This window comes from Fusarium tjaetaba (assembly GCF_013396195.1).
Source record: "Fusarium tjaetaba strain NRRL 66243 chromosome Unknown NRRL66243_c0000216, whole genome shotgun sequence".
In the NCBI taxonomy this organism is placed as follows: Eukaryota; Fungi; Ascomycota; class Sordariomycetes; order Hypocreales; family Nectriaceae; genus Fusarium; species Fusarium tjaetaba.
Window position 1 is genome coordinate 1 of NW_023501412.1, and position 21,778 is coordinate 21,778.

The 21,778-nt window shown below is 48.6% G+C and overlaps 6 protein-coding genes across 6 annotated transcripts; 3 read left to right on the top strand and 3 right to left on the bottom strand.

Moving 5' to 3' along the window:
* Window positions 1–1,589: 1,589 nt before the first annotated feature.
* FTJAE_9507 (ATP-dependent RNA helicase HAS1) lies at window positions 1,590–3,407 on the bottom strand (the record flags this gene model as incomplete). The annotated part of the gene is made up of 2 exons (XM_037356435.1): window positions 1,590–2,081; window positions 2,133–3,407. The coding sequence occupies 2 exons, from the start codon at window positions 3,405–3,407 to the stop codon at window positions 1,590–1,592; spliced, it is 1,767 nt and encodes a 588-aa protein (XP_037203417.1).
* Window positions 3,408–4,752: 1,345 nt separating this feature from the next.
* On the top strand, window positions 4,753–6,610 carry FTJAE_9508 (P element somatic inhibitor; the record flags this gene model as incomplete). The annotated part of the gene is made up of 4 exons (XM_037356436.1): window positions 4,753–4,798; window positions 4,854–6,232; window positions 6,287–6,446; window positions 6,501–6,610. The coding sequence occupies 4 exons, from the start codon at window positions 4,753–4,755 to the stop codon at window positions 6,608–6,610; spliced, it is 1,695 nt and encodes a 564-aa protein (XP_037203418.1).
* Window positions 6,611–8,445: 1,835 nt separating this feature from the next.
* FTJAE_9509 (uncharacterized protein) lies at window positions 8,446–9,195 on the top strand (the record flags this gene model as incomplete). The annotated part of the gene is made up of 2 exons (XM_037356437.1): window positions 8,446–8,711; window positions 8,817–9,195. 2 exons carry the CDS (start codon window positions 8,446–8,448, stop codon window positions 9,193–9,195), a joined length of 645 nt encoding a protein of 214 aa, XP_037203419.1.
* Window positions 9,196–12,418: 3,223 nt separating this feature from the next.
* Window positions 12,419–13,264, bottom strand: FTJAE_9510 (transmembrane 53; the record flags this gene model as incomplete). The annotated part of the gene is made up of 1 exon (XM_037356439.1): window positions 12,419–13,264. One exon carries the CDS (start codon window positions 13,262–13,264, stop codon window positions 12,419–12,421), a length of 846 nt encoding a protein of 281 aa, XP_037203420.1.
* A 293-nt stretch (window positions 13,265–13,557) lies between these two features.
* On the bottom strand, window positions 13,558–14,967 carry FTJAE_9511 (n-glycosyltransferase; the record flags this gene model as incomplete). The annotated part of the gene is made up of 1 exon (XM_037356440.1): window positions 13,558–14,967. One exon carries the CDS (start codon window positions 14,965–14,967, stop codon window positions 13,558–13,560), a length of 1,410 nt encoding a protein of 469 aa, XP_037203421.1.
* Window positions 14,968–16,988: 2,021 nt separating this feature from the next.
* Window positions 16,989–18,460, top strand: FTJAE_9512 (uncharacterized protein; the record flags this gene model as incomplete). The annotated part of the gene is made up of 3 exons (XM_037356441.1): window positions 16,989–17,900; window positions 17,959–18,106; window positions 18,156–18,460. The coding sequence occupies 3 exons, from the start codon at window positions 16,989–16,991 to the stop codon at window positions 18,458–18,460; spliced, it is 1,365 nt and encodes a 454-aa protein (XP_037203422.1).
* Window positions 18,461–21,778: the final 3,318 nt, after the last annotated feature.

Consider the following 21,778-nt stretch of genomic DNA (forward strand, 5'->3'; position numbering starts at 1 on the left):
CAACAGAGCACCACCGAGAGGACTTGAATCGACCGGGCTTGTTTTCACACTGCGCGCATTCGTCGTCAACTTTGGTGATATCTTCTTTTCTTCCCGGACAATCCTCTCTGTAGCATCTTGTGTTCCCGCGCAGAACACGATGTCCGCACTTGTGCTCGATTAACGTCTTGGTACACATTTTTATGCTCTTTGGTGGAGATTTTATCTCTTTTTCTGGTACGATGTTGAGTTTCGTAATGAATTGTTTAGTTCTGTAATGTCGAGAGTTGAATGAGATGGTACGTCGGACTCGAGATCATGCCAGGCTTCTGCCTTTTGTTGCTCTTCGATTCCAATGAAAGAGGGATAAATTGTGAGTCAAACGGAAGGGACAACTGTTGTCTAAATGCGCCAGATTGTTGCGAGGGTGTTTACGCCGTCAGGTCAGCTTCCGTTCAGCTTCAGCCCAGCTCCGTTAGTTCAACTTATAGTCAGTCAACGTTTATTAGAGTTGTGTGAGATTTTGACAAGCAAACAAAAATTGGGACAGGAATGGGCAGTTATGTGAAGTCTAGGTAAGGTAGTTAAAGAAGAATGGAAGCAACTGAGCCTCAACAGCTAAAAAGAACATGACGCGGACTCAGTCCCCAAAGGGAGAAGGGAATGAAGCTCGTGACGCGGCTTTGACCAATGACGGCGTGGGTGTGGTAGATGTTGCACTTGGAGCATGCCGAGACCCCCGGTTCCGATTCAATACGAGGTCTACCTATTTGTTTAGGCCGAGACTGAGACTAGACGGGTAAAGCAAACGTTAAATCGTATGAGGCATTTCCCTTCTGGCCTGGTGTTGGTGGACAATGCCACTTTTGATGGCTTGATTAAGCACCTTGAAAACTCAAAGATCTCGCTGCAACGTCCCTGAATGACATTGTCGATCGATTCTCGGTCCGCGGGTTCCTGAATATCCGTCAACCTATTAAACACAGCCAGTTTCATTGGTGAATCAAACTGCTCTCGGGACATATCTGACGACGGTATTGTTAGAGATGGCAGAACAATTGGAAAGGCCTCAGCACTGAAAACCACATGAATTCCATCATTCATTTTTCAGCCGACATCAGTTCGGAGCCCGTTCGATCCCTGCTCAAAATTGAAAGCTCTGTGGAATCCATAGCTGATAAACCTGGGCTCAACAGAGATCATGCTACTCAATTCGTCACCATCTTACGGGAGGGCCTTTTTATAAGACATGGCTTGTAAGCAAATTTAACATGACCAAGAATTACACAATCTCTAAAGAGATGCAACGGGAGGTGACATGACCTGGGACCTCCACCCAATTGACAAAAAGTCTTTGGCAAACCTAGCATAATTTAGATCTGGTTTAGTAGACCTTGGTTTAATGTCAGAACTTTTCTTGCGCCTCAGAGGATGATATCTCAAGATTCACATAGCAAAGGACTGGAAACAAAAAGGTCTGTCTATGATCCTGCCGTAGCCTGGTACCATCATTACATTTTGCAAAACCTAACGCCGTGCTGAAGGCCTCCCATATACACCGACAGTCAATTTGACTGACTACTACTTCTTCTATCACTTCCCGTACCGTTCTACCTGGTGAACTTGTTGCCCTGGCCCTGTCGTGGCTGACTGCCGTATGCTCTGCGTCCCTGATGCTTCTTGTCCCTGCTCATGCTAGCACCGAGGGTGATGTCAACACGTGGTGGTACTGTGAAGCCAAAACTTTTGGCGACCTTGGCCAGATCCAGCTTATTGATATCAAAAACACTGCGCAGCGAGTGAGAGGCGTAGGCGTGAAGGTAGCTGCGGTAACCATCCTTGGCACTCTTGTTCAAGTAGTAGTTTGAACTGATGAGCTTTTCGAGTTGAGACTGAATGTTGATGATCTTCGGGAAATCATATTCTACGACGGGAACACGGGCGGCCTTGAGGTGCGACAAAAAGCCAACCTCGTTGGGCTGAAGGATCAGAAGAGACCGTCCCTTGGTGTTACTGCCTCGGGCAGTTCGACCGACACGGTGAATGTAGTCGCGGGGGTCATCCGGAGGGTCGAATTGGACAATCCAGTCAACAGAAGGAATCTGTTACAGGTTAGTAAATTGTGCATGCAGTAATTCATATTAGACACATACATCGAGACCACGAGCGGCAACGTCAGTGCAGATCAGAGTACCCTGCTTGGCATTACAGAACTCGAAAAAGGTGTTGGTTCGCTTCTGCTGCTTCTGTTTGCCGTGAAGGTCAAGAACAGGAATATCGATATAGTTGAGGAGTTCGGCGTGGTATTTCACACAAGCACAACTACTGAAGAAGACAATGATCTTCTTCTTGAGGTTACGCTTGAGGAATGAGAAGAGAAGATTGAATCGCTTCTCGGCATCGCAGATAACATAACCCTGCTCCAGGCCCTCCACAGTGCTGTATTGCTTCTCTTCATCGACATTGATGTACAGAGGACCAGGACGCAGCGAGATACGGGCAAGATCCTCAACCTTGGTTGTTTGGGTAGCAGAGAAAAGCATTGTCTGTCGGTCCTCCTTAGGGAGAATCTTGATAATCTGTCGCATTTCATCTTCGAAACCAATTTCAAGAATTCGATCCGCCTCATCAATAACAAGGGACTTCAGGTTCTTGAAAACAAAAGGTGTGTTTTGCAGATGATCGAGCAGACGACCAGGGGTGGCAATAAGCAGGTTAACACCCTTGGCGAGCTTGTCGGCCTCAGCGCGACGGTTTGCGCCTCCAATGACAATACCATAAGTTTGTGAGTGGTGAGCCATGAGTTCACGGGCAACACCGAAGATCTGGAGAGCCAGCTCGCGAGTTGGGGAAACAACAATGACACCAGTGCCATTGCGAGGTTTGAATCGCAGAGAGCTCAACATCTCAATGACAGGAATAAGGAAGGCTAGAGTCTTTCCAGAACCAGTCTTGGCAGCACCAAGAACATCGCGACCAGCCAGCGAGGGAGGAATACCTCTCCTCTGGATCTCAGTCATTTTGGTGAACTTCATCTCATTGATGGCCTTCATGGTCTTCTCGGAAAGATTCAGCTCTGCGAAGGATTGCGATTCAGCTCCAGCAACTGGAGGTAGTGTGAGCTTTCCGCCATCGGGCAGATCTGTGTTGTCCCCGGCCTTGTCCTCGGTATCCTCCTCTTCATTTTCGTCTCCGGACTTGGGGTCTTCAGCATCCTCATCGGCCTCGTCGCTCTCGTCTCCGTCCTCCTTCAGAGCCTCCTCCTCCTCGTTGGAAGAATCGTCTTCGGGCTCTTGGCGGGGCTCGGGTTCGGCGCGCTTGACTTTCTTTGATTTCTTTTCGGGAACTGTAACAGACTTCTTCTCCTTTGAAGCCTTGACGCCATTGGCGTCCTTGAACTTGCGTTTCTTGCTGCCGGCGAAATCCATCTTGTTTTGCGCGTACCGTTGATATTCTGCACAACTGATCGTCTCGCAGCAACTGAATCGAGAACTTTTTTTCAGCGATAAGAAAAGTCTCGGAGCGATAAGCGGTGATTTGTTTTTCCGACTACTCCACCAGACAAGCCGTTCAAAACTTCAATGTGCGTGCAGTGACTATGTGACCCCCGCTGCGGATTCAGCGGCAAATGTTGTTGTAAGCTTGCCTTTCTAGGACTAGTTCCAGGTCTGATGACTTCGATCTGAACAATTGGGTCACAATGGAAACTGAATTGATCGAGGTACAGGTGCACAGAGTAAGATCATATATGAGTTTCCAAGTTGCGCCTTGAGCCCTAATAAGGAAAGCTTGTATGCCTGGTGCCTGGCGAATACAGTTCAAGCCCTACTGTAAAAGAGTTTGCCATTGAGGGCTGGGCTGCGCACCGAATCGAGGATACAGACAGTAACTGTAGATGGGGTAGCAGAAAATTACTGCTGCCAAGGGCATAACGACACAAATACAGAACAAAGCCTAGTGCAAAGAAGCACATCAAGTGTAGGCTCAATATTCGCTCAGTCTTGTCTGCACTCTAAAGAGCAGTGGAGGAATGTCACTTAAGTTCCCAACGAGGTTTAGCCTTAAGTCACGCTACACTGCAGGTACTGTACTAAGTTAGAGTCTAGGGACTGTACGTAAGGCAGGGTAAGGTACTTTACCTAGGGGGGGAAAGAAAACACAGAACCTTGACCCTAAATGACAAAAAGACTTAGGGAATATAGTCTAAGCTTAGGATAGCTTTTAATGAGTTTATTTTGACACCCTACATTAAGGTTCGCTGTTTTCTTGCCCCCCTGAGGTTTACTTAGGTAGTGGAGGTCCGAACCTTCGCGCTTGGGTCATCCACTCTTGTATGAACCTGATTCTTCCAAATCAGATTCCTTTCTCCCTCTTCATCTCATCTGCGCTTTCGAGACATCGCCCCTATCGCTCCCCGCGACACTATTCACTACACCCACTGCGATCGCATCAGCTTTGATACGCGACCCGTGACATATATTGGCGATCTGGCAACATCCCCGAAGCCTTTGTATTCGTTCATCGCAACGAGACTCGATCTCATCCTGACTTCAGATTGTGACCGGCGGATCCGTCAAGTCTTTGCGATACCGACTTTCGAAACTCGTCGCATTTGTTCTTCGCGATTAGAGATCATCACTTATAAGATAGTTCAATCCCTCATTACTCATAATTTCATCGAGCTATTCACTATTCTCTGGTTTATCCCAACGACGAAAAACTAGCTCCTTGCTCGTGCTGGCTCCCGTTCAGCTCCACTAGCAGCGAAGCACGATGGCGAATCCTCAACCTGACATCCAGAGTATCTTGGCCGCACTCGGTATGTCAGAACAACTCATTTTGCATAATCTGCGCTTACTGACTTGTTCACACAGCGTCGCAGCGGCCGACAGGGACCCCAACCCAGACACCACCCGGCGCTCCCAACCAGGCATACCCTCCCCCGCCTGCGTCGGCGCAACCTGCGGCCACGTACCAGCCGCCCCCTCCAAACTCTAGCAGTTATGGTGCACCCGGCTACAATGGCCTCCCTGCGCCATCATCCAGCGGAAACCTCGACCTGAGCTCGATTCGACCTGTCAACTCGGGAACTTTCAGTATTGCCGATGCGATTGCTCAGGCCAAAGCTTATGCGGCCGAAAAGGGCGTGACATCCTACGATCGACCCCTTGTCTATGCCTCCGAATCACGAGGACCTGATCGAGGATACGACCGCTCAAGGTCACGATCACCCGCTCGCGATGAGTTCCGTGATGGTGTGAATCCGTACAGAGATGAGCGACGTGGCGGCGACAGAGGTTCACATGTTCGGGGCTATGGTCGAGACCGTTCTTATTCACCAGGCCCTCGAGGTCGGAATTTTTCCCCTCGGGGAAACAACGGACGCGAGAGGTCTCCCTTGAGAGGAGGTGATGACAACTCGGAGACCATTGAGATCGATTCAAGCCTTGTAGGCCTCATCATCGGCAGACAAGGAGAGAATCTTAGACGCATAGAGTCTGAATCCAACTGCCGAGTCCAGTTCCTGGCCGCCACCGACGGTGGTCCGCACAGGCTATGCAAGATCTCTGGACCCCGGCACCGTCGTGCTGAAGTAAAGGATGCCATTAACCGTATTATTGACGACAGCGGAATGGGTGCCCTCAACCGCCCCGAAAAGCCTCGCGACCCCAACAAGGGCGGTGCTACGGCTCTACGCGAAGGGGAGGACCACATGCAGATCATGGTCCCCGACAGGACTGTCGGTCTGATTATTGGACGTGGAGGTGAAACTATCCGCGACCTTCAAGAACGATCCGGCTGCCATATTAATATCGTTGGTGAATCTAAGAGTGTGAACGGATTGCGGCCTGTCAACCTCATCGGCACGCGCGAAGCTGCGGCCCGCGCCAAGGATTTTATCATGGAGATTGTCGACAGTGACAGTCGAGGCGACGCGCCGCCGCCTGTCAAAAGGTTGGGAGGTGGAGGAGCAGCTCCTGGAAGCCGCCATGATGGTCCTCAGAGGGATGCGGGAGGTTCTGGTGGTCCCGACAAGATCAATGACGCTGTATATGTCCCTTCAGATGCGGTAGGTATGATCATAGGAAAGGGCGGCGAGACGATCAGGGAGATGCAGAACACCACCGGATGCAAGATCAACGTTGCTCAATCTTCTGGTCCCGGTGAGACTCAGAGGGAGATCGCCCTGATCGGTTCGCGAGATAGTATTGCGCGAGCCAAGCTTGCCATTGACGAGAAGGTGGATGCAGTGGTGAGTCCCGTCCTAACACCAAGACCTTACTTTACACAGCTAACATGAGAACAGCGCCAGAAAGGCAGTGGCCCCCGTGGCGGTGGTAGTGGCGGTGGCCGTGGACATCAAGATCATGACAGGCCCAGCTATTCTCAAGCGCAAGGCTCCAGTGCCCCTACTAACCAGCCTCCACAACCAGCTCCAGCTGATGGATCCGATCCCTACGCCCAATGTAAGTCTTGATATGCTGTGCCCTTGTGCCCTTGCTGAATGCTAATCAACATAGATGGTGGTTACCAAAATTACCTCGCGCTGTGGTATCAATCCTTGATGTACCAACAACAGCAAGGCGGACAAGGTGCCCCCCCTTCTGGTGCTCCTGCACCCGGAGCATAAGTGATGTCCTGCCTGCTTGCTCGTGCTTGGGTGATCTTGATTGAGCTCTCATCCGCAAATGCCGCGGATCGAGGGTGCCATCTGGTGGTTTGATTGATATCATGCCAATGTTTTGACGCTCTTGACACCTCTCTGCACTCATAGCCCGTTGCCACGACCTACGACTGTACATCACCCGTTTTCTTTTTCCGTCTTTTGAGGACTCCTTGGACTCAACCTTTCTGATGACATATCTCTTGACTGGGTTGTCTTTACAACATTAATATTGAGGTGCAATCTCGGGTGCGACGTGCATGGTTGTCTTGCCATGACCCCATTCGAATTCATTTAGGCGTTCCCGGACTCGATGCTGAATGCTTCCACGAATATCTAAAGCTGCCGTCACCTCCGCTGGGTCTTTCACGATCATGGTGCCACTGGATTGCGGACTGACAACTCACGACTAATGCGTTGATGACATGTGCGATTGCTGGTGCCAGCTCATCCCTTGGTATGACGTACATCCTGAAACTTGCGATTTGTCGTGGAGATGTGAACCGGCAAACTCAACTGCACGAACCTCGGATCGCAACCTGAACTGGGCCAGTAGTGTCTTGATGCACGTGGTGTTAGCTTGTCTCTTGCTCCTTTTCCAATCAGGCTCGTACGGTATTGGATGAATCGACTGTCTCGTGCAAGTGGTCTCCCTGTTTCTGCATGTATGCTGCATGCTGAGTTGCCTAGCAATTCGTCATGTGCATTAGCTCGCTGCGCTTTCATCCACCTTTTCATTTGGGTCTGGTTTCAACACCGGACATTCTCATCGCTTGCATGTCATGAGGAAAGGGAATGTATACTTTGGTGACGGTGGGTTGGATTGGAGAAATGGAGTTTCGGATTGCATTGCCTTGTATTACCATCGTAACACTTACTTAGCCTTACGCAACTGTGGACTTTTAACGTTTATCAAATCATGCCTTGTCTCGTAGTGAGCTGTGAAGATCAGACAAGTCTCCTGGAAGTGTCATTACTAGGTTACTCCAGACTCGTGATCTTTGTATCAATGCTTTGAGTATATTAAACTTGAGCGCGTTGCCGTGATACTTCAGCCGATGGATGAACCATCAAGAGTTTATGAGTTTGACAGGTTCTTAAGTCTGTTTCTTTGGGTTGACGATCGTGAAGCAAATATGTGCAGTCTTACAAAGACGTCAGCAGCTTTGACAGAACGAAAGCAGGGAACCGAGGTGAATGCGTTCAACCATATTTTTGGAGTCCTTGTAATAAATCACACCAAGCTGCTTGAGAGATAGAAAGCTTTAATGGGAGACGTTGATTCTCTGTATAATGATATTGAGACTCCTAAGCCTTTGACGGATACAATGAGCAAACTCTACACTTTTATCAAGGTGCTAGTACCTCACTAAGGGGAGGTAAGAAAACCAACGACCTTTATCCTAAGTGACGAAGAGGTTTACCTAGGCTACCCTGATATACGTTAGTAGAACTTTGAATCACTTGATTCTGCCACCTGCTATGAAAGGGAAGGCAAGTAGTTTTTAGAGATGGCCATATATTGGGGTTTCTTTGGGATCGGCGCCTCCTTCGATAGATGAAGCTTGACTATTAGAGGAAAGCAAGTACATCTTGGAACCAACAAGTCAAATGGAAAGAGCTGTAGATGGATTCATCGCGTGGGTAGGTAGGTACCTCACCTTATACCATGGGTCGTCCCCAAGCACGGAGGGCAATGTCCTTTTACTTTGCTTCCAATTACAAGAATCATCTCAGCAACAATAACACTCGCTTCATTGATAATACTATTTAGTATCAAACTCTTATTTGTCATTTTCATCATGAGTCGGCGCCATTCCCCGCTGCAAGGCGAGCGGCACTTCTGCGAGTATCGATGCATTATCTGCAACAGCGTGCTCGAAACTTGCCGTTCCATGAGGCCAGAAATCGTATATGCCCTGGCTGACAACTGCTACAACTGCATTTACGAAACATCATACAGCCTCGCAACGTATGATGAGGCATCTTCACAAGAGTTTCTCCAAACAATGCTCCGAGTGGCGCAAGTACAAATAGCAAACGAAATAGCTGAGGCCTCGGATCAACTGTGAGTCAACTGCCCTGGTCACAACTACCGTATATTGGTGGAAGGAGACGCCGTTGGGAACTTCAACAGCGTAAAACCAGGCTCAAGGCTTACTTGTTGCGATAGGGCGTACAGTAGCCCATGGTCGCCCACTACGACCGATGCAGTCCTGGAGCCAGACGATGAAACAGAGACGCAACCCTCGTTGTACGATGAAACGCCTGAGGAGCGTGATGAAAGATTCCGTAACCTCAGAGCAGTTCAGGACTTGCCGGCTCATCACTTCTATTCGCCTGAACTAGTTCTGTCCGAACAAGATGAGGTTCAACTAGAGCCCTCTCTATTAGGTGCATCTGAAATAGAGGCGTATGTTAATGTGTATGAGTTTGATGCGTCATTTGGAGAAGCTTCTGGATTAAATGCGCCTGAAGGAGATGCCCGCCCAGCACCTGCACCACACCAGAGCCGCAACGAGCAAGAAGAAGGGCTCGATATCATGATATAATTATGAGTCGGGCCAAGAATAAAGAAGTGATGCAACCACGTCTGAAGGCGGTATTTACTCTGTAAAGGCGTTTGATGGCAAATGACTTTTAAGGACGTTGAGGTTAGCGCTGAGCTGGATGCCTTTGTTGCAGATATGATAAAATAAAGCGTGTTCGATTTTATTCAGACTTTCTTCTTGTTGCGTGTGATTCGCGATAAGCACGTACATCAACGTTCCCCATTTCGATACCAAGATGAAAAACTCAGAAGTTTAAGGAGTAAATACGTTATACTGTAGCCGCAAAAGAGCGACCGAGCAGTCTCTGGATTCTCAAAGAGGAGAGAAAGCCTACGGTGACAGTGGCCAAAGTGGACTTTATCTTTCCAGTACTTCCCTGAAGTCCAAGAGTTAGAGCCGGAGAAACATCAAGCAATGGAACTTGACTACTTGAGATCACGAGAGATGTCTTAGCCAGGGCGCATTACATGTCCTGACAAGAGAACACTTCTCACTTTAGCATTAGGGTTGTCTATGGGAGGAAGTTCACCGGAGAGTAAGCGCATGAGGCACTCGGATTTATCATGATCAATGGCTAAGCCTCAGCCGTCAAATTCAAACTATGTACTGTGATCTCAGGAACGGCGAAACCCAATATCAGATAGTGTTTGAACGGAACTGACGGAGATTGAGTCTAGAAGGATAAAACTAGTGAGTTACGCCCGTAGAACGTTGGTCGGGTACTTGCTATGACGCCCTGAGACGAGTAGTGGGAGAGCTAGTAGGTTTTGTGATGGTCTATGGAGGTCCCAAGAATTCCAGTCACGATGTCTAGTGAAATATAGAACGAAGAAGTCGGCACGTGTGCAGCCTAACGCGGGAGATATTATCGTGAGATTGGATATCAAGATCATGCGGGAGGAATATACAAACTTTAGCCATAGATCAGTATCATGAGCTCAGGGAGTCAGGAATTGCGTAAATTCAAGTAATGTCCTCGACTAAATCTTTGGTTCGAAATGGAATCGGATTTAAATGTCCCGGAGCTTGCTCTAGCTCAGCCTCTCATGCCAGGCACAACACGCCAAAGACTCTGGGGAAGAGAGGCCGAGCCGTGAAAGGTTATCGCCAGTAAACGTCGTCCCGTGGACGCTGAAGATACTCAATAGGTCAAGAGCCGAGGAGAGGAGATGGGGCTTTTTGATGACCGCCATGAGAACCCTACCCTGCTTAGCAGGATCGTCATGCGTGATGATGATGGCTGTGGTGTTTGAAGATGATGGCTGTGGTGTTTGAAGATCAAGGCTTTAGTCTTGTGAGAAGACAGCGTTTTGCGAATGGCCTAATTTGCCTCTGTATAATGCTTCGGCAAGTCGACAAGAATCAGTACGTCTCTGTAATTCCAAATATCGATCTGAAGCTATCACCAGGTCCAACAGCAGCGACTATGTTATCGGGTACTGCCGAAGAGAAAACTGCCGGAACAAGGTCGAGAACCCACAAAGCATACGGGCCAACTTTCAAGAGCAGGATCAGAATAAACTTGGGAGTCTAGAACTCAGAAGCGAAGGGCTCGGGAATTGTCAGGCGGTGGCAGTGAAGGAGAAACCAACTACTACAGTACTAGGTAGTTAGTGGCAATACATACGGACGGATGAACATGCCTAGCGTTGGAGGAAAGCTTATTGCCCCAAAGCCAAGTCGAGTCAAGGGGAGGAAATGAAACATCAGAATGAAACTGGCAGTGATGTGTTGATGCAAGGCAGCTGAATACCTAACTATCGCTTGGACCTCTCATGACAACCATTGCCTTGCCGTACCTATCAGAGGCGAGAGGAGAAGACACGTCCCGTTTCTGGCTGTTTGTAATTAAGTATCTATTATGTGTGACGTGACGTGACCTCAACGGTGTAGAAAAAGGTAAAAAGGAGTAATTAGAGTTGGCCGTGGCCTCGTCGAATTACCAATTGTTGTATCCGTATCGCGGTCGGTGTATGCCGTAGCACGTCCATCATTGCACATCACTCACTTGTACTGTATAACTATATTAAAATCACCATGTCCTCTCACTTTCTCTCTCCCGTGGCCCGGCGAGCACGGCTCATTTCAACTCTTCATCTCCTGCGGTAGATCTTCTCCTCCTTCTCTTTAGCACGGCATATCATACATATTGGTGTCAACCGTTTACTGGTGTATTTCAACACCACCCTTACTATCTATTTGCTGTCTTGCGGTTGGTGGCTATCAATCAACAACGAGCCAACCAGCGCCAAGTTCATTTTGTTGCTTTTTTTTATATTTTACCTACGAATTGCATATCAAAGAAACATCGACAATTTCTGTGGCTTTCTCTTTGGCAACAGCGTCGACGTTGCATTGTGGCTTGCTACTCCATACTCTCTTCGGCACTCACTCGTCTCGCGTCTTACGTTACAGAGCTTCGCTTGATGAAGACACCAATTCGGTATTCGGCATCTTCCCCAACTGAGACATCGCGAGTATTCCCAACACAAGAAACAAGGCCACCAAGACAAGGTTATTCTCACCAACAAACGCCTTCCCTTACACACACTGACTCTCGAACAAGCCTCTACGCCTACCACCGTGATATCGTGTCACGCGTCGCTGAGGTGCCAATTCTTCAGTGCAGACATGTGCCGAATGATGATTTTCAGAGGGCATTGCACGTGTTGCGACCAGCCTCAGACTTGGGTTGACCTGACCCAAGAACTGTCCTGCCTTGAGGCTAAGAATAACGGATGGTTTGGTGGATGTCGCCGAGGTATCCTCGTCCAAGAGCACGATTTCAACCAAGAATGCTCTGTATGCCACGAGGAAGACGAGGGCGTCGGAGGCTTAGATGACAGTCACATAATGCCATTTCAACAGACCTCACAAACACAAAGCAGCCTCGGCAAGAGAGCAGCTGGGGAGCAAGGAGAACCCAGCGATGCCTCAAAGAAACAGAGGACTTGAACAAAGCATACACTTATCAGCGTCGGGCTTTCTTTCGGGTGCCAGGCGTAATGGGACAGACAGGCCGATTTTCTACGGAACTATCTATGATCGACATATACGCGATCTATCATGAGATGAGAAGAAACCATGGTAATGAATAATGAACAGGGACTTTCAGGATCTTGGAGGCTAAGCAACCATACTGAGCGAATGTAATATATCTATCTATCTATGGACTTAATAATGTCTATTATATTCATACACAACAATGAATATCTAATCTAATCTATAGCTCTTCCCCTTGCCAAGTCTCTTGGACAGTCTTCCAGTATCTATCAGCATCAACTCTGACATGAGCGACATGGGCACCTCCAGCAAATTTCTCTGTTCTGACTACAGCGCCATTATCCTTTGCTTGTTGAGCATGTGATTCAACATCCTCCCAACCAACCGAGAGGTCTGCATCTCCGTAAAGGTATGCCCGCATAGTCTCCCGGCTGATTCTCTCAGGCGTATTGAGAGCCGAGGCATAGGCAGTATGTGGTTCCACACCCAACCATAGTTTGTAGTACACCCATGCAAAACTAAGAAATACCCAGACGATGGGGGATAAGCATGGTGGAACTCCGGTTGACAGGACATGGTGATCTCGTTTCCAATGGAAGTATCCCGGGCACGAGTCCATCACGACAGCATGTCGAGGAATTGGTTTACGGCCTAGTGAAGTTTCCCATATCTCCCAAAGCGTGGCAGCAGAACTGACACCCCCGTTGGAAAAGATATGGATGAGAAAGTTGGGTGCATCGTCTGCCTTGGTGTCAACTGATTGTAGAATTGGCAAAGCAGGCTCAAACAGGCGACGACGTAGAGCTGGCTGAATGTATAGCTTGGTGGAAGCGCGGAACAAGAGTATGGCAGATGTTGGATAGAGTTTGCGATACTGAGAGATGTACTTTGCTATATGAACATCGCGAGCTTCCGACCACGAAAGAATGATAATCAGTGGAGGATCACCAGAGGATGTGGTTGTGGTTTTGGGAGTCGTTGAAGTTGTCATATCGGGCCGAAAATATGACACAGCTGGACTAAGAGCATCCATGAAAGCCAGAGGCAATGCCTTGGAGGTTGCCATGGCGAAGCCTTGGTTGAGGTGTTCTGAACCTGAATGATCAACAAGCCTTGGATTTGATCTGGCGAGGTAAGATCAGAAGTCTGTTTTATATAAGAACGATGCTCCGTAATAATCGGCCTATTTAAGGAACCGCGGCCCCGCTGGAGCCGGAGCCGGAGCCGGGCGGAGGAACAGAGTCGATGGACCGGAGGCTCTCGGAGACTTTTTCTCACACATGGCATCAATCATAGGTCCAAGGTCTTCATAAATAATGCATTATAAGTGGCGCTAAGACTATTATACTGCAAAACAAATCATGCCTCCAAACTTTCAACAGAGAGAACCTGCTTCTCGATAAAGTCAAAGAATTTCATTGCTTCATTCTCGGCCTTGATCTCATCAACCCTCTTTTTGAAGCTACCATCTGCCAAGATACGCTCGACACCTAACCGTACCATATCAGGTGTAGGCCTACCCGTTTTCAAATTGACCGCAACACCACTCCACTCTCCGCGCGTTGCAATCTCCGGTTTGTCCTCAGTCTCACCTGCAAGAACCAAAGGAACTCCGTTGGTTACTCCATGCAGGAAGCCACCATATCCAGCATTCATGACAAACGCTGAAGCATGAGGTAGGAGAGCGTCGTAGGGGAGGTAATCGATGACACGGGTGTTGGAAGGAATAGTGATGTCGTCGGGGAGAAGAGCGCCCCTTCGCCCAAGGATTGCTACCACGAGGAGGTCGTCGCGGTCAGAGAGGGCCTTGATAGTAGGGATTATAAGATGGGTTGCGTCGCGAGCGATAGTTCCCTGAGTTACAGCAACGATACGTCGGTCACCACGCTTCACATCATCCCACCAAGAAGGATAGTCAAAGTCTGCAGGAATAGGTTTGGGTGTTGCGCAGCCTGAAAACTTGACGTTGGATGGCACATCAGATCGAGAGTACTCGAGACTGGGAGGGCACATTTGAATTGAAAGATCATGCATGAGCATCCAATGGTGAAAAGGAATCTGAGGCTCTAGAATCTCAGTGGCCCCGAGATTCTTGAGAACCTCTTCCTGGTGGGCGATAACATCAGCAAAAGGTCCACCAACCATCATCTGGTTCATGAATTGATTTCTCGCACGGCCAGACTCCGTTGAGTCAGGAGGAAGACCTGGACCAAAAGGCGCAGTGTCGATGCTGGTAGCCATGTAAGGAATAGGATTCAAGTTGATCACCTTGGGTCGCTTGGTGTATCCTTTTGGGAGAGGTCCACCAAGAGAGATAGGATTGGCCCCCATGAAGCACGTCTCTGGCATGACAATCACTTCTCTCTCTGGATCCTTAGCTCTGATGTCCTCGAGAACTCCTTTGAGGATCCTCCAGCGCTCAGGGGTTTGCCCAGTGAAGATATGTCTGATATCATAAAGAAGTCGAGGAATGCCAGCGGGGATAGCCTCACGCTCTGCCATGAGCTTGGGATTCACAAGAGGTGGGACTGTAACATGTCGAATGCCGGCGCCTGTGATTGCTTTTTCGAATTGCTCACCAGCGATGAAAGTGACCTCGAAACCACGCTGCACGAGATCTTCTGCGATTCGAATCAAGGGGTATGTGTGTCCATCCACAGGAGTTGCACCAAAAACTAGATGAGGTTTACTGGCGTTGGTTAGGCCAGTAATTGTTGTCTGTTCGATACCAGCAGCTGTTTTAGCTACATCAGACAGATGGGATGCCATGATCGTGTAAGATAGAGGGCGAGAGGATAGTCAGAGAGAAAAGAAGGCTGGGTGTAAAACGAGAGTTGTGAAAGCAACACTCGGGGGACAGGTCATTACAAGAGAGCAGATCCGTTCCTTTTATTCCTGGGAGCATCCTGAGGTAGTCATCATTCTTGATACCATATCTCTCGGCTTCACAAAGGCCGAGGACCCTGCAGGGATGCTCAGCTGCTTGTACGAAATGCAGGCCGTTGACAATGAAAACAAATGAAAGTCCATACTTTCCGAAAACTTAAGCCTCATGAAGCAAGGTTCCAGGATGACCTTCCGGATGTTGACATCGTAGCAAAGCCCCAGAGCTGACATCTCGAGAGATGATCGAGAGATACCCCTTTATGCAAGTCTGCTTACTGTAAGATGATCGAAAATCCACAATTGGTAATTCAAGAGGCGTCCAAGCCTCCAGCCCTGTCGCTATTCGATTTCTGAGCCAATGGATCCTGTGAGGTTATGGAGTTGAACATGATAAGCGCCGCGCTATCGTGGTGGTGTAGCGGTGCATCAGCCCTATCTCGGCTGTGTAAGATGATGACATCTCCATGCTCCGCTTTGATTCGACCACTATCTATACGATATGCGAGTGGACACTGGAGGGAAAGTGAGATTTTCGTTTGATTTCGGAAAGTAGTTGTAGAAGACCGAGTGATAATAGGGGTTTGTTGGGGAGTTTGGAAGTGAATGTGCACTTAGACCACTGACAATGCATAAGAAAAGCCAAGCATGAGCCAATATATAATGTACATATACCAGATGGAGGATAAAGCGCGCTTATCTAGAAATTCATATAATGTTAACCTTTGTCAGCGGGGTGCTTTGACTTCAAGACAAGGAACTTCAGTCAGCGATGGCTCATTTCATTGCTGACATGATATTTGAGGTATCAGATCGATAGGGCACAGTCTAGGCAGTAGCTTACTATTCTACAATGACAAAACCCAGAACTAGACTCAGAGCCAAATGCTTATAGAACGAATTACATAAATTGCAAATGCTATAGTGAGGTTGCTTAATATAGAGTCAAGTTTTAGACAGGCGGCCTTGCAGCAAGCTTGCGAGAATTAGTTAGGCATCTACCTAGTCAGAGCAATGTCTTGTTTCTCGTTTATTCTAACCAGTCGGTAACTCAAGGGTTCTACCATGATATCCTCTTGAAACTTGGAAACAAGTCTGAGTGATGGTGAATGTAGCACCAGATCTGGGGGTCTTACTCGTTGAGCCCCAATGTCTTGTTCTCCGGGAATCTGCAGGGCCTTCGTGTTTCTCCGCCATGCAGCAGAGACTATGGTATGGAAGTATTTGGGATTTACAATTTTAATCAAAGATCGTTTATGAGCTCTGTATATGATTAAACTTGGTAACGCATGACCCCGCGATCTGAGTGCAAGCAACGACATGAAGTGCAGGATATTCTTGTATGAAGTTGCCCATTTATTGAATCATCTACTAACCAAATTATAGTTAGTTTGGTATGTCAGGCATGAAAGAAGTTTGATCACAGTCTGAAGAAGGACATGATATTATTGACCACGACCGTCGAGTATATTGACGAGGTAACCACAACTCGAGCACCCAAGCAATTTGAAAATGAAAATCTTCTAATCATATGAGCCAAGTAAGGTGCTATATAGACACTAATATATAGTACCTATACATTGGCATAGACTTGATACAAGGTAAGCTACCTTGCGTCATAATAGCAGAAATATTGTCTTTTCAGCGAGTCTTCTCCTAACGTTGCACCTTCCACGCCATACCTACCTACCTTATGTAGCCGAGTCAGAGAAGGAAGGCATGTCCATGGCACTGCCAAGACCGAAGAGGGTGCCTGCCACTCGCGAGTCTGAATCCTGAGGCACAGGTAAACCCCTTTTCAAAAATTCGGAGTGTTTCTAAACATCACATTATTTATCCCCTACATCAACAACCTCACCGTTCCTAACCCCCGCCGGTAACTTACACCTAAGGTGCTGATTACCAAGATGAGATCTCTTCACTTCATCTTCGTTCTCCTTGCCAGCATCATGTGCCCTTCTTTGGCGGCCGTGGCTGGCAATCAAGTTGCTCAGGCACACTGGGATCTTTCAACTTCACTTAACGGCTTCTCCTTCGAAAAAGCCAGAGCCATCTCCGCCAAAACCATTGATCGCACCGGTGTTCGCATGTCACGACTCAAGAGCCTCAAGCACAAGACTGACTCCCATCCGAGATCTGCTCTCTCCCATCTCACACGAACTCATCTCGCAGCTGCCGGGAAGGGTACCGTCCCTCACCAAAACATTTCTGCTGTCGGGAGCTTCTCCACTGCGTACGCTATCCAGTGTACCTGGGACGACACCCCGGTTTGGCTCATCTTCGACACTGGAAGCTCTGACACATGGGCTGCCAAGACTGGATTCACCTGTGAGGATGCATCAGGCAACGTGAGAAAAACCCAATCTCCATGCAGTTTCGGCCAACCTCATATCGAGAGCTTCCTTCATGATATCTCCGAAGTCTACTTCCATCGCCGTTATGGTTCTGGGGAGGATGTATCAGGGCCCATGGGAGTCTCTGATATCGCTTGTGGTGGGATTTTGGTCCCCAAACAACAAGTCGGCTTGGCCAGCAGAGCCTACTGGCGTGGTGACAACACCACTGTTGGTATTTTAGGCCTTGCCTATCCATCTCTAACAAGCGCCTACCTCGGTGACCCCAACGACACTTCCGATGAATCTGAATGGAACAACTACCCTTACTCGCCTTGGTTTACCACAGCTATCTCAAAAGGCGTGGTCGATCCTGTCTTCAGCGTTTCTATCGAAAGAAACATTAGTGATGGCGTCCTGGCTTGGGGTGGCCTTCCCCCTATGCCATGGGGACCCAAATCATTTGCAGCAACAGATCTCATCATTGTCAGTTAATCCTGCAGAGAGTGTCTTTTTAACGTTCATGCTTCTAACAAACTTACAGGCCAAGCTCGTTGAGCGTGAGAAGACTGGCTGGGAGCCCTCTTTCTACACCATCATTCCTGATGGTTTACAATGGGGAAGCACAACAGACACTGCAAAATATCCCTACATCGTCGACACTGGGACCACAATGATGCATATTCCCCCTCGTCAGTTAGCCCGCTTCAAGTTCCTGATAGTTACTAACAGCTCCAAAAGCACTGGCGGAAGCCATTGCCAAAGCTTTCCAGCCTCCAGCCACGTGGATGTTTGAGTGGAGTGCCTACTTTGTCGACTGCAATGCCATCCCTCCCCATTTTGCAGTCATCATCAAAGGGGTTCGGTTCTGGATCAACCCAGCTGATTTGATCTATCAGCATTTCACCGAACCGGTGACTGGGAAATGTGCAATCGCAATTTCGACGGGAGGATCTGGGCCATATATTTTGGGGGATCTGTTCTTGCAGAACGTTGTGGCTGTCTTTGATGTGGGTGGCGCAGAGATGCGTTTCTACTCCAAATAGCTGTCCGTGTCCAGGAAGCCTGTCACCTAAGGAGCAAACAATGGATGTAGCCCTGTAGAGGCAGAATGTCAAAGGTGCAAAATATACTGGATGGAGCAGAAATTGTCGCCATCACGCATCTAGTGTTTACATGAACGAGATCGGTTCACTGACGCTAGCATACGAAACAAAGACTTTGTCTTGGTATTCCACATGGTGGAGGCGGCTACGAGAGCGCAGATAGGAGCAATGGTGTTGCCTATATGAATACAGCTCTCCAATGTGAGACTGAATACGACAAATGATCGAGTTTTCAGTTTCCATTTTTCAACAAGTCCTTAAGTCTGCTTTTAAGTGCTTTGTAACCGAGTAGCCCATTGCATCGTGTGAGTGTTGATGTGTGTGACACCCATTGTCCATTCAGGGATATCAAAGATGGGGTAGTAGACGTCATTAGACTAGGTAGCCATAGATATACATACATATAATCCAGAATAGAAACTGTACTCGTCCGCAATCTAGCACTCAGAGCCCGATTGGCGTCATGGCTAACTTATACATCACCATCCACCGTTACAATATCAGTCAGCACAAGATGAAATTCAGGTTTGGTCTCAGTCAATACTTGTAGAATTCTCATTGAATGATGCGTTAGACTCTAGGATTCCTTGATCTCTGATTTATTCTCTATGTCAATTGAAAGATCAAGTAGACTTAGGCAGTTAGAGTCTAAGTCTCATTAAGTATTTTGGCACCTTGACTGAGAGACAGGAGTTTTATTGCCTCCAGGACCGGAGCCCAAGTGAAATTCTCAGCGAAAAGATGCAATGCAAACACCATCGTGTATCTGCAGTGGAACGTGATTCGTCGTGTGATGTTGTGTGGGATGCTTATCGCGATAACCCGCAACGGAAGGTAGGTAGTTCGTGGTAGTTATCCTGCTGTTTCTAGCTGTCATCCATCTTCACAAGTTCACGATTGCCTCCGTTGCAAGTCAAGCATTCGACTCAAGTCACAGGACTCGACTCGAAAGACATCCTGAACTGACACGCCCCATCCTGTTTGGTCCCGGATACAGGATCACCAGAGAGAGAGGTTTAGAAACCTTACCACTTCAACATTTGTCATCGACGTCTGACATTACGGGCCGAAGCACAAGAAAATTATGAGAGGTGTCGCAGCCGGACCTCCGTCACCTGTACGGACACGGGGTCGTGCGAATACCTTTGCCTTTAGCAAGGTACGAGACAAACCATTTCTTTGATTCTTTGTCAGTGTTCAAGCGAACGAATCCGATCCACCAAATTTCGTTATCGTGAGGCCGCAAGGCGGTGTAAGGGCAGCAGCACAACACGACCGAAAGCCGCAAAAGCAACTAAACCTGGGGTGAGGGGACCCCACGTCCGGAAAGTCTGGGAGCTTGGGGGATGTCGAAGTTCAAGGTGTATCTACCATCATATCACAACGTCAAATCGAATGGAAGACGGGTCAGAAGACGGATGACCCCATATATAACATGCGTTGGAAATGCAAACATCGGCCGAGAACGTACCCCAGAGAAGAGCACCTGCTGGGGACCTCCAAAAGCAATTGCAAGTCATGATAACGAAACAACACGATGCGACATGATACCAGTGGTGCCAATTCGGACAGACCCGGAGCTCACCATAGGTCTCGTGAGCGGCAGCTGGTGGCGGTTCCTGCAGCATACCGTTCTGTAGTTGCGCCCAGACAGACGGGGCCCAGGCAAACAGTCGGCCGTGAATTGAGGCTGACCTGGGCAAGGGACAGAGCACAGGACAAGTGTGATGAGATTTGGATCTATTGATATCCACGCCCACGCCAATGCCAGTATCAATGCCTATTTACTGGAGCTGACCCGGTCGGTTCTGGGCTCGGTGTCTTGTCGGTGTCTGGGGTGAAATGCCTAAATTCACACAACTAGGGGCAATATTCTCAATGGCTACTGCATATCCTCAACACCATCTTTCTGAGCTTTTGACGCCGAAAATTGCCCTTAAATGCCTGATATCTGGTTGCCGTCTCTGGACAGGGAACCATGCCGGGAGGATCCGGAGGCAGGTCACCATGAGACAGCTGCAACCAAGGTTGAGCTAGCGGCTACGTACAGGACTCTACAGGTCTCTACAGGTCTCTGGCAGGTCTGCGGCTTTCCTCCCCCACCATCTGATCGGCAAAGGGAAATGGAAATGGGAATTTTGCAGAGTGGAGGCTCCCCCGGTAAGAGACCGGAAGGGACATAGATGAAGTCAGATTCAGGGTTGTTTTTGGAGCACCCGACCTTCTGTCGTCCCCTACAGGACCGTCTCCGAGCCACGTTACAGGGCGTCTCGACCGTCCCGGGACCTCTACAGACACGCACGGCGTCCATCCGAGCGGCGGCGGGGGAGGTTTGGCCCGCGACAGTGGATCAGAAACGCGGGCTTTAGCGGGGCAACGACGTAATCCCATTGGCCTGTCTCCATTCCATCGTCATTCATGATGGAGCCACGAGCTTGAGAAAGACGATGCAAGCCGCATGCTCAACATGATTTTTTTTTCTTTCGTGTTTGTGATGGAGCAACCTCGATTACCTTGACTAAAGCACAGGTATTTTCTTCTTGCTATAGCAGCGATAAGCTGCATCGTATCAAGTGTGATACTCAGCTGGTTGGGCCCCTACTCTTAGCCTCAAAATCGACTCCATCTTCATCCCGAGCTACCTTACCTTACTTTACCTTACCTTACCTTAGCTACCTGCATACCCTTACCTTACTTCACCTTGGACTTCTGTCACTTGACCTCTCTTATCCTCATTGACCTCCTGTCCCCTTGGACTATTCGCTACGCTACCCCAGGCACGGTTTGTTACTCTCTCTAGAGAGCAACTAGTTAAAGCAGCTGCTGTCCATCCATCTCAATTTCTTTTCCTTTCATCCATAGACCGCTCGCTCGCGATCCGACCCCTCATTCTATCCCCCACTTCATCCTCACTCAGACAGCTTCTCCCCGAAGTCTTGGTTCCCTTGCCCCGGGTGCCTTGAACTGCAGATCACATCAAATTCATCTGAATCTTGCTCTTCTCGACCAGCTCACCTCTGGGGCTGCATACACAGACGGAGAGAGCTTCGACTGCCTGCCTCTATTTACTGCATCGAGCAAAGTTACATTGAGGCCACTCGATTAGGGTCATTTTGGCGTATCATCGCATCGACATAAATCTACTCCGTTGGGAAGGAACATACTGGGAACCATCCATCTACGTGCCGTGGCTTCCTCATCTGATCTCAACTGGCTGGCTACCTACCTTCGGATCCAGTCGCCGGAAAGAACTCGACC